General features: G+C 32.7%; 1 protein-coding gene across 1 annotated transcript; it reads right to left on the bottom strand.

Annotated features, from left to right (window-relative positions):
- Window positions 1-555: 555 nt before the first annotated feature.
- On the bottom strand, window positions 556-12808 carry LOC111061946 (WD and tetratricopeptide repeats protein 1). The gene is made up of 6 exons (XM_039433030.1): window positions 12578-12808; window positions 11487-11567; window positions 9525-9730; window positions 8091-8247; window positions 5038-5230; window positions 556-973 (listed from the first exon to the last, which is right to left on the bottom strand). Exons 1-6 carry the CDS (start codon window positions 12589-12591, stop codon window positions 785-787), a joined length of 840 nt encoding a protein of 279 aa, XP_039288964.1. The 5' UTR covers window positions 12592-12808; the 3' UTR covers window positions 556-784.
- Between the last annotated feature and the right edge of the window lie 84 nt (window positions 12809-12892).

The raw sequence follows: 12892 nt of genomic DNA, 5'->3' as shown, positions 1-12892 counted from the left end.
GGTTCTTGTGAAATTAATCACAGTTAAAATTTAACCGGCTGTTGTGCAACCGGGCCTATGTCTCTTAAATAAACACGCATTTATCCTTGATTGAAATAATAAATTAACAAAACGACAGCTGAAATGAATGACTAGCTCTCTTCAAATAGCACTTTCATTTGGATTTTTACACTTTTGTCGTAATAGAGGTTTGGGGACCTAAAATTTACCCATGTATTACCCCTATTTTCTTAAAATTTGGGTTGCGACCGTTGTGAAGCATTCTATATCATTTATAATATCTAGGGCCGTCTGCAAAGTAATAGTTTAAACTAAATTTCATTTTAAACTGGATTAAATCCGTATCAAATCTTGTTTCCTTGTTTGTTATAATGTGTTTCATTTTGAGTTCAAGCCACCAGCTGATTAAATCGAGTTTAAGCTTTGACTGTGCAAACGGCCCTTAAATTCATTTTAAACTGGATTAAATCCGTATCAAGTTCAGCTTGTTATGAGTTTCATTTTGAGTTGAAGCAACCAGCTGATTAAATCGAGTTTAAGCTTTGACTGTGCAAACGACCCTTAGAATTCAAACTTTTAAGCTGTAAATGTATTTCATAAACCTATATCATTTTTTTATAGTGATATAGTTAATATTATTATTTATATATATGTATACAAACTTTTAAGCTATATTTTTTCATGTTAAATACTATGTTAATTACATGAGTTATGTTACACGATCGGTTACGACAACCTTTCCAATGTCATGGACATTGTTATGGAAGTAGCAGTGATTGACTGATTAACTGGTGCGACAGTCGTAGGAGCGCAATGCATCCTCCCCAGCACCCTCTATCTGACTGATCTGATTGATCAATCTGGATCGCATGTCTCGCATCACAACGTCGAAAGGATCAGCTTTCATCCGCCGTTGATTCATCACAGCCGCATGATCGATATCGCCCACTAATCGATCATTAGTTTTGCCGTCCTGTAAAAATCGAATAGAAATTAGTAAGCCAACTACATACACAATTACCCAGAACCTAGTCAATAATTAAAATTATGAATAAGGGGAGGAGGAGAACGTATTGTTTCCAAGATATAAGCAGAGACAACTGATACAATAAAACTGATACGCTATCTTTTGTCTATGATAAGCGAGTAAGTAAAAAATGAAATAATTCAATAGAAATTAATAAGCTACAGTACCTAAATACACAATTACCCAGAACCTACTCAATTATAAAAATTATGAATAAGGGGAGGGGGAGATTACATTGTTTTCAAGATATAAGCGAGTAATAGAACAAGAAGTAATGCAATAGAGACTGGTAAGCTACAGTACCTGCATACACAATTACCCAGAACCTACTCAATAATAAAAATTATGAATAAGGGGAGGGGGAGAACGCATTGTTTTCAAGATATAAGCGAGTAATAGAACAAGAAATAATGCAATAGAAATTGGTAAGCTACAGTACCTGCATACACAATTACCCAGAACCTACTCAATAATAAAAATTATGAATAAGGGGAGAGGGAGAAAGCATTGTTTTCAAGATATAAGCGAGTAATAGAACAAGAAATAATGCAATAGAAATTGGTAAGCTACAGTACCTGCATACAGAATTACCCAGAACCTACTCAATAATAACAATTATGAATGAGAGAATGTACTTTTGATATTAAAATTCCAATTTATTCACACTCATAAATACATATACAGAAACCAAATAGAGTCTAGCTTGACAAATACAATAATCCATCTAAAATTTAATAATAGATTGTAAGTAATAATATATAATATAATATTAATGTGAACAATAACTGCTTGTCCGTGAACAGGAGTTGAGGTTTAATCGGGATTTAACAGGAGAAAAAAGTCTACACTCACACACACACACACACACACACATTCAATCTCCATCATCAAGTAATTTTATTGATTGATTGTAGCATTTCCTCTCTTTGAATATACTTATATTATGAAATGTAAGAGGTACCCTTTTACTTTATTCACATGCAAATCCCAATTTAGACTCTGATCCAATATTAGCCCAAGATATTTAATAGAGTCAGATTGTTGAATTACCTCACAGTCACAACTCACAGATCTGCAACCAACCTGATGATACCGGACAGGATCAGTGAAACTAAATGGTGATGATAATGAAAAGTTTATATAGGAAGCCTTGCTCGCATTTAGTGCTAGTTTGTTACAGTTGAACCAGCATCGCAAATCAAACAAATCCAGCTGCATCATTTCATGCAGTTCTTCTTCATTTTTGGCAGAATACGCTAGGGCTGTGTCATCGGTAAAAGATGTAATTGATCCAAAAAATGCATGGGAAAACAAATCATTTATGTAGACTAAAAACAATATAGGGCCTAAAACGGATCCTTGTGGAACGCCGTATTTAACTGTTGTCAGCTCACTGTCACTACCCGAAATAGACACATACTGCTTTCTATCCATCAAGTATGATTTTAACCACATGTTGGTAACACCACGGACACCAGCAGCATATTGTACTTATTGTATGAAATAATAAAGAATGAATGGTTGAGAAGGAGGAGAACACATTGTTTCCAAGCGAGTACGTGAAAAAAGAAATAATGCAATTTATAAACCACCCTCATCCCTATGGTACGAGTAGGGATTAGGACTTTTGATATGTTCACCTTCTAACTAGTACAAAAAAGGTGCAAAGTCAGAAATTGTGTTCCAAATATTCCCTCGAAATTTATCTGGTAATAGGCTAACTGATATACACCGTGTCCCACGAACGTGCCACACGTTTGATTTTATATAAAGTGCCCATTCATGCACCGAACATTATTTAATTTTACATTGTTTACAAAGTAGGTTCTGAAAATATTCTGGGAAAATTTCAACTCCCCAACCTTCGTAGAAACAAAAAGGCGGAATATTGAAAAACGATAGTTCAAAAACATTAAAAAGGTGTTTTTGGTTCATAAAATATGTTTATTGTTGCACTTTAGGGCAATATGATTTTTGAATGAAAAAACTACAACATAGCCTACTGAAAAACCTCTAAGTCCAAAATTATTCAAATTGAAATCCATCCACAGCAACTCACTGATAATAGCGCTTAAGAAATGATTTGTAAGCTCTTAAAAAGAAACTCCGCGGTATCCGGAGAAGTTCCTCTTCTATTGATCGTTTTAGTTCCTCATCATTATTGAAGCTATGAGTATAAACTTTTTCCTTCAAGTAACCCCATAAAAAGAAGTCACAAACAGTTGAATCTGGTGATCGGGGTGGCCAATCTACAAAATCACTTCCACGACCAATCCAACGGCCATGAAGTTTGTCATTTAGTAATTGCTTGACAAGATTTGCGAAATGAGATGGAGCACCATCTTATTGGAAGATTGCTTGATCCATTTCTGGTGCCATCAAATGAGCCAAGACTAACGCAACGAAGTAAACAAATCAGATAATAACTCATCAAAGTAGTTTTTATAGTTAGCGAATTGGTGAAATTTTCAATATGCCGTCATTTTGTTTCTACGAAGGTTAGGGAGCTGAAATTTTCCCAGAATATTTTCAGAACCTACTTTGATGCGTTTATCTCCTAGCTACCCTAGACAGAGCTGCGGGGTCAAAAATTGTGTTTCATAATATATTTCCCTCTGAACCCGTTATTTACCTCTGAATCGTTACCTCGACTGCTCAGTAATACTCTTTCTAAAATATGCTACAGAGTACATCGTCTTATTCAATCTGAAGCAATTAATCTGAGCTCAAGATTTGACCACTATTACACTATCAAATTTATCACTAATAAACTCCATTTATTTATGAGTATAGGCAAAAATCATAAAATGATTCACTTCCATTAATTTGTTATCTTTTTCGGGCAAAAAATGAATTGAAAACATTTTGATGAATTCAGATGGTTGAGAACTAGATAAAATTTTATTTACATTTCATAATACACAAATCACATTTTTTCTAAAATTTAGTTTAATATAATATTAATTTTTTTGAATTTAAAATTCAGCGAATTACGCCAGGCCCTCACAAACACAGGCTTAAGCCTACATGTTAGTCTCTCACAACGTAAGGGTATATATAAATGTACTGTAGCTGTACTGTATTATTTATAAATTGTGAAAATAAATTGATTTGATTTGAAATAATTGATCAAAAACGGACAAACAGGCCTAGCCCAAAACTGTCTCCTTTCCGAATTTTGATAGAAGTATGTCTAAAACGTAAGTTATGTTGCTCCACTTTGAATCAAATTTCGAGTACAGAAATATACAAACCAAAATTTAGAATTTAATAAGATTGAAAACCGGAAAGAATGAAAATATTGCACCAAACTGTAATTCAAAACTTGAAAAAAAATTGAATTATTTAGAATTTCTTCTTCTTACAATCAAGGATTAGGCTATAGCCTTTTCCGACTCACATTCAGCTGCTATTTACGATTTTTTATGTGTCATATTTTAAATATCCTATTCTAAGGTCAATATGAAATTAATAGTATTGCCATCTTTTTCGTGGTCTGCCAACCTCTCTCTTGCCTACTGGCTGATAATTGAAAAATTTTAAAGGAAATCTCTCAGACATGCTCCTTCCATTTATGCCAATACTGCGCCACTCTCTCATTCAGACTGAAGATATTTAACTCACTTCTAATATCCTCATTCCTGATACGATCTCTTCTATCACACCCATTGGTTCTACGAAGAAATCTTATCTCGGCTGCCTGCACTCTACTCTCAAGTGGTTTTATAGTCACCCACGGTTCACTGCCGTAGAGGAGGATTGGAGCTGCCATTACTCCATATAAAATTTCATAATTGTGTCTTTCCTAGCTTTTTTGCCCAAGGTCCTGCTGATATTTCCACAAATCATTTGGAACTTCCCTATTATTATTTGGAAATTTATAAACCAAAAACATAACCAAACTCACTCCTAGAATCACAGCTTTATCAAAATATTTATAATTTGTAATGCATGAAATGGTTCATATTCGAGCGCTTACGGCTCTATATATAACACTGAATAATGATTACCTGAGGTTTGGGTGACCATAGTCTGACCGAGCTGTCTATGCCGCTGCTGGCCAGCAGGCAGCAACTGGGATGCGGCTGGATGCAGTTGACAATGGAGCTGTCCCCTATCAGGATGCGCACGTTGTTTGTCGTTTCACGCTCCCAGAAGAAGATTGAGCCGTCATCCGAGCCTGCCATTATGTATTGACCATTGCTGCAAACATTCAACATTCATGTAAAACCTATTTTCAAAATGAAATAGGTCTATACTAGTAGTTCTGTGAACAGTAGACCTCACGCAGTATTCTCATCCACAAGTACCGGATTGAAACTATAGAACTTGTGGAGATACAGCAATAGACTGGCTTCTCCTCACATCTGTGTAATCACTTGTCAGCTGATTTATGATGAATAATTCTATAGTCTGATTCTTACTCTAATATTGGCGTATGAAGGAGGCTCCTTTTTCCTTCTATATATCCTTGAAATGCGAAATTTCCAAAAAAAAACCTTGTATATACGTCGACGCGCAATTAAAAAAGGAACATACCTGTCAAATTTCATGAAAATCTATCACCGCGTTTCGCCGTAAATTCGCAACATATAAACATTCAAACATTTAAACATTAAGAGAAATGCCAAACCGTCGACTTGAATCTTAGACCTCACTTCGCTCGGTCAATTATGCAAATAAAATATAAGAAATCAATGAGATCTTATGTCTTAGTAGATAAATATGAACATTGAAATGGTATACAGTACATTAAACTATGGGGACTTTAGCTCTCCTCACAATTACGAGTAGATGAGATAGAAAACGTTCTGCCTTGCATATCCATACTTTTACACTATTGAAATAAAACTTTAATTTTAAAAATACTTATAAAGTGAAAATGTACTTACTATTAGTAGTGATGATCGTTTCACTTTAGAAACTCACTCTAACTCTACTATTCACTCTAACTCACTCACGTTTTGGTGGAAAGTTAGTGGGAAGGATATTTTGAATATTCTTTCCGAAGAATGGAAATTGATATTTCCAGAGCTCCGCCAATTTATGTAGATGCATTACAATATTATCCATAGTTATTGCAAATTGCTTTTTTCATATCATATACAGTTCAATAATTATTTTCTTAGTCTATATTATGTAAAATCATCTATAATTTTGCTGTATTGTAAGCTATTGTATGTAAGTGTACAAGCCAGTATATACTGTAATCTACATGAATAGGGTACTCAATCAATCTAATGTCAAGGTTATGTAAGGTAAGTAATGAAGATGGAGGAATAGGTGGGGATTGGTGGATGCGTTAGTAGGGCGGTAATTTTGAATTGTGAACTAATTTGTCAAAGAGGGTGTGGGTGGAGAACTGTGAAGACACATCTGGTTAAATTATATGGGAAGGGATGTTTTCATAACCTTGATTCGAGTGTTCCTGTATGCATGGATCCATTTTCTCCTTTCGGTGTGATTACTGTGTTGCATATCCATACTTTTTCACTAGTCAAAACTATGGATACTAGTGAAAATGATGGATACTAGTGAAAACTATGGATACTAGTGAAAACTATGGATACTAGTGAAAACTATGGATACTAGTGAAAACTATGGATACTAGTGAAAACTATGGATACTATTGGAAACTATGGATACTAGTGAAAATGATGGATACTAGTGAAAATTATGGATACTAGTGAAAATATGGATACTAGTGAACTATGGATACTAGTGAAAACTATGGATACTATTGAAACTATGGATACTATTGGAAACTATGGATACTATTGGAAACTATCGATACTAGTGAAAACTATGGATACTAGTGAAAACTATGGATACTAGTGAAAACTATGGATACTAGTGAAAACTATGGATACTAGTGAAAACTATGGATACTAGTGAAAACTATGGATACTAGTAAAAACTATGGATACTAGTGAAAATTATGGATACTAGTGAAAATTATGGATACTAGTGAAAACTATGGATACTAGTGAAAACTATGGATACTAGTGAAAACTATGGATACTAGTGAAAACTATGGATACTAGTGAAAACTATGGATAATAGTGAAAACTATGGATAATAGTGAAAACTATCGATACTAGTGAAAACTATCGATACTAGTGAAAACTATGGATAATAGTGAAAACTATGGATACTAGTGAAAACTATGGATGCTAATCAAGTAACTTGATAAGTTAGTTGATTGTTCGGTTTTTTGAATATATTACTTCTTATTTTAATTTAAATATAATCAGTGTAATATCATTAGTACTGTGCTCCCATATGCGGACAAGCTCCTTGAGCTTTGCATATGGGATTATTTTTTTTCAGTTAAAAACTTGTTTTTATTTGTATGAAGATGTTTTATGTTATGTATTTTCTTTGACTGAGATAAACATTTTTATTATTATTATTATTATTATTATTATTATTATTATTATTATTATTGGAAACTATGGATACTATTGGAAACTATGGATACTAGTGAAAACTATGGATACTATGGAAACTATGGATAATAGAGAAAACTATTATACTACAGACTTGTGAAAAAGTATGGATATGCAGGTTTTTTTATATCAAGTACCCATGACTCCTTCAAAGTAGTTACAGATCTTCTACCCCCATTTGGGGCGGGTTACAGAAGGATGATATAAAGATGATTTTATGTGTGTTTCAAACCAACGAAGTGATTTTGAAGCTCATAACTGATATCACTTTACTAAAAATACAATATAACGTGAACCTCACTACAGTTGTGTATTCGCAAACATTTTAAATGTTAACTTTCACTTTCACTATGGAGAAGCACTAGGTCACTTTTGTTGCGTTCAGATAGGCTAAGAAATTTTCAAGAAGGTTCGAACTATTTAATGTGTTGAACTATTTAATATAATAAGCTAAATTCAGTTAGAGTAGAGGTAAAACTTTTGAATAAAATATGAATGCGAAGTTATATAAGACACTTGGAGTACTTGTTATAAAATATACTCAATTCATATAAATTATTATTATCATTACTCACTTGTTTTCAGATTAACTGTAGAATAATTTATAATCTCACCTCCCAAAAAAGTTGGCTTCTTTTATATCAGTCGTTGTATTGCAATGGCCGTAGTATCTCTTTTTATAGTCGAAAGCCTTTTCTCTCCACGCAGACTCTTGATTTGTGATGGCGTTTTGAGCGATCAATTCTACATCATCTTCATCATCATCCTCAGCTGACGATAAAAAATGAAAATTGTCTAAAAAATGACAAATACACAAATATTCACATGAATAATTATTAATATGAATTGATTTAATTAGTAGAGTGCTTGTTTGAACAATATTACAATGAGTTTAATGAGAATATTCAGAATAGTCTCAGTAGTTAAGTAACCCTCAGTAGTACTTAGTAACTACTTACTCAGTAGTAAAGTAATAGTTACTTTAGTAGTAAAATAACTTAATAATAATTAATCTCTCCAAGTAAAATCGTCATGCCCTTGAATGCTCATTCCATGAACGTTATAAGTAACTTGTATTCAGACGTGAAAATCAAAGTGTATTACTTAATTGATTACTTTATAGTTTAAACTACCAGTATTTACTTGCACATGAAATATGACAAATTATTTTCAACATAGTTGCACGTCAGAGAAAGTTGACAGATCAAGTAATTAAAGAATGACTCGATAGACAAGACTGAATCTATTCAAAAACTCAAATTTCCATCTAAGAAATTTCGTGACAGAAAATCATGAAACATATTGAGAATCCAAAAATATTGAGAAGTTCAATACTATTTACAATTTAGCATTACATCTCGACTGAATACCGTATAACAATATTCATCAATATTTTAAGCAGCAAAACGTTATTTATATTTATTTATTCTTATGGCTTCTATCGGCAGAGAGATCCTTTCGGATGTTCTGCCTTGCCGTATTACCCAATGTCATTTCATATCAACACTCAAGTTTATAGGTTATGTCTTGGGTTCTTCATGTGTTCTCACTGAAAATTTGCACTTTCACTTCCTGAGTTTCTATTTTAAAATGAAAAAAACTATTTTCAAACACAAAATCTCATTTAAAAAGCAAAAACTATAAAAAATTTTATGATAATATTGAACTGAAAATTTCTGTTCTTTTTATTTAAGAATATTTACTTATTTATATGTTTTTGGTAAATCATATTATGAAATGAGAAAGAATAACACTGCGAAAAATGTAATTATATTGTATGGTGTCAATTCAAACTTTGATTTCAAATAAACCAATCAAAATAAAACTTTATTCAAAAGATGCTAAAAATATATTGTATGAAATATATTGTATGATACCAATTCAAACTTTGATTTTAATGAACCAATCGAAATAAAACTTTATTAAAAAGATGCTAAAAAATTATAGAATTTCAATTAATTTGCAAAAGCCACACTACGATACATCGGACATATGAGATGATACTAAAATAAAGTCAATGAAGTTGTATGTAGTGTTGGTAGACTTACATTGCAGATCGGGAGGCACATCACTTGTTGATTGTCTACTACTATTTTTATATTTTTTAGGTATGGGGCTTCGAGGTTTGTCAATGTCTTGTTGCAAAGCTTTGCATGCATGACAGGTCGCATCACCCGGAAATCGTTCCTTGAAAGCTTCAAGACATTGCTTCGCTTCTTCCCTCCAATCGAGTTCATACAGGCACCGTGCTAGCCTAAATAATAGAAAATTCAAATATATAAAATCTACACTGCCCACACATATCTACTTGTTTCCAACAGATCAGTGTATTTTTGTCCAGTACTGTGAAGTTAACTATTATACCCATGAGTCCTGAAGGTATTATTCAAACTTAGCGAGTAGTCCCAAATTAGTAGTAAATAGTCCCATTACCGTACACACTTATACCGATATGTGACAATCCATTCATTTGCTTTCATTCATTAATCACAGAATCCGACGACTCACCAATAAGGATTGTACACATTGAGTCATATGTATGGGAACCCTTCAATAAGTTGGAGACTGTTGTAGATATAATACTGTAACTTTCAGGATAAGTTATTGGTCAAATACTCTACCTTTTGACGTATAACTGACCCCTCATAAGGTGGTGACTTAGGGGTTGTAAGTAGAATAATATTTTGAATGTAAACACTCATTGTGTGGTACATAATTTCAAAGGCCTTTTCAATGCCAGAAAAATGACATCGGTAAAAATGTTTTATGATACTTTAAAATGGCGGCTGATTGAAGTTTTAGTTTTTAAAGAAATGAGGGGTTGTAACTCAAATATTTTAAATGTTAACACCCATTGTGTGGTACATAATTTTAAAGGCCTTTCTAAAACAAGAAAGATGGCATCGATGAAATGTTCTATGATACTTGTATCCAAATGGCGGCTGATTGAAGTTTTAGTTTTTAAAGAAATGATGGGTTGTAACTCAAATATTTTAAATGTTAACACCCATTGTGTGGTACATAATTTTAAAGGCCTTTCTAAAACAAGAGAGATGATATCAATAAAAATGTTCTATAATACTTTTATCCAAATTGGCGGCTGATTGAAGTTTTAGTTTTTAAAGAAATGAGGGGTTGTAACTCAAATATTTTAAATGTTAACACCCATTGTGTGGTACATCATTTTAAAAGCCTTTTTGAAACAAGAAAGATGATATCAATAAAAATGTTCTAGAATACTTTTATCCAAAATGGCGGCTGATTGAAGTTTTAGTTTTTAAAGAAATAATTGATAAAGTTCAATCAGCCGCAATTTTGGATAAAAGTATCATAGAACATTTTAATTGATGTAATCTTTCTCGTTTTGAAAAGGTCTTTAAAATTATGTATCACACAATGGGTGTTTACATTCAAAACAATTAAGTTACAACCCATCATTTCTTTAAAAACTAAAACTTCAATCTTCCGCCATTTTGGATACAGATATCATAGAACATTTTTATTGATGACATCTTTCTTGTTATAGAAAGGCATTTAAAATGATTTACCACACAATGACTGTTTACATTCAAAATATTTGAGTTACAACCCCTAAGTCACCCCCTTATGAGGGTTTAAATACAGTTGTACGTCAAAAGGTAGAATATTTGACCAATAACTTATCCTGAAAGTAACAGTATTATATCTATAACAGTCTCGAATTTATTGAAGGGATCCCATGTTTATGTTTAAGTTTTTGAAGGGACGGTTTGTGATTATTGTTTGTGCTTTCTTTGCGAGAATAAAGTTATTATTATTATTATTATAAGAATTGATTTCAGAATGAAGTGTTGATCTTCAACTCTCTTCAAACACTCTGGATTCTTCTTAAATTTCACTAAATTTTTGCCCTTTTCCCAGACTATCTTATTTCTTTTTATCAAGATTTATCTGCTGAACGGAAATTATGAAAAATCAAAATATTCAAATTTAAAGGAAAAATTGATTCATTGGAAATGTTAGGTACCTACCTGAAAAAGGCCTTTACGTGATTGGGATCTATGGCGAGTGCTGTATGGCAATCTCTCAAGGCAGCATACATATCACCTTTCCTACAAAACAAGAGTAAAAATAATAAAGATAAAAATAAGACTATAAATTAATAAACATGAATGTATTTGGCTGGCGGTTACATGAATATCAAAGTTGGATTGAATAGAAGAACTAGATTCGAAACGATAATTGAAATGGGTAGTCTAAAAGTACAATGTACGAAAATATATTCAAAGATAGAATGTTTCAAGAAAATATGTTTCAAAGGTTATTACAATCTAAAATTAGATGAGTTTGTTATAAGACCCGTAGTTGAGCGTACCTCAGTAATCGTGCGATAAAGTATCATTGAAAAGTACTTTCTTAATAACTTTCTATTATACTAGTTAGTCTATTAATAGACTAAACCTATAATGTTGTACAACAAATATTGCAATATGATAACAACTGAGGCACGCACGGTATTGCTTCGCACACTCTACTTGGAGAAGAAGCCTCCTTGAGGAGCATTTGCACACCTTTTAAAAAGCCGTTGAGAGACTCTTGAGAGGCTAGGGCAAATTGTTGTCGGGGAAATCAAACTTCACCCTCAGGAAGAAAAAGCTGTATTTTTCACTCTATAGTGAGGTCTACGTTATAATGGCAGTGAAGAAAGATAGGAGAACAACGTTGCCGATCCTCTGTCTTGTCAATGCTTTCTATAGACGGTAGCTGATACAGGTTTATTGATGTAATATTAACTGTTCATTCTCGTTTAAAATAATCAATTATTATATTTTATTAAGCATGAAATTATATTTTTCAATAATTTAATAATGAAAATGAAATATTTTTAATTAATTATCAATTCTACATTGTTAAAAAACGATCTGGCATCAGAGCAAAGCGAGAAAGAGATAGCGCTATTCGCTTTGTTGAATGATAGACAAGGATAGCAATACCATTGCTAATCAAACACTGCCATTATAACGTGGACCTCACTATAGATATACAAATAACTAACAATAATAAGAATGCACATTGGAATGGTATTATAGAAAGTATTATGTCACGAAAAAACAATAAATACCAATTTCTCTTCATGTAAGCAGCTGCCCTGTTTGCATAGAGTAACGGGCCGTCTGGGAACCTGAGGATCGCTGTATTATAGATCCTTATAGCTTCACTATACTCGCCCCTGTCGAATTCAATGTTGGCAGATAACTTCAAATTTTCGACATCTTTGGGTAAGTGCTTTTTAGATGCAGCTGATTCAGCATGCTGCTGGCGTCCATTCTTCAATGGTTTTCCACAACCACCGTACACTGAATGAGAAAAAAAGATTAACATATTTTCACATTGAAACTCTAATATTTGTGAACAGTTTTTCCACTTTGAAATTTTA

This window comes from Nilaparvata lugens, chromosome 7 (genome assembly GCF_014356525.2).
Source record: "Nilaparvata lugens isolate BPH chromosome 7, ASM1435652v1, whole genome shotgun sequence".
Lineage (NCBI taxonomy): Eukaryota > Metazoa > Arthropoda > Insecta > Hemiptera > Delphacidae > Nilaparvata > Nilaparvata lugens.
The sequence above is the reverse complement of the archived record's forward strand: the minus strand, read 5'-3'. Positions and strand labels throughout refer to the sequence as shown.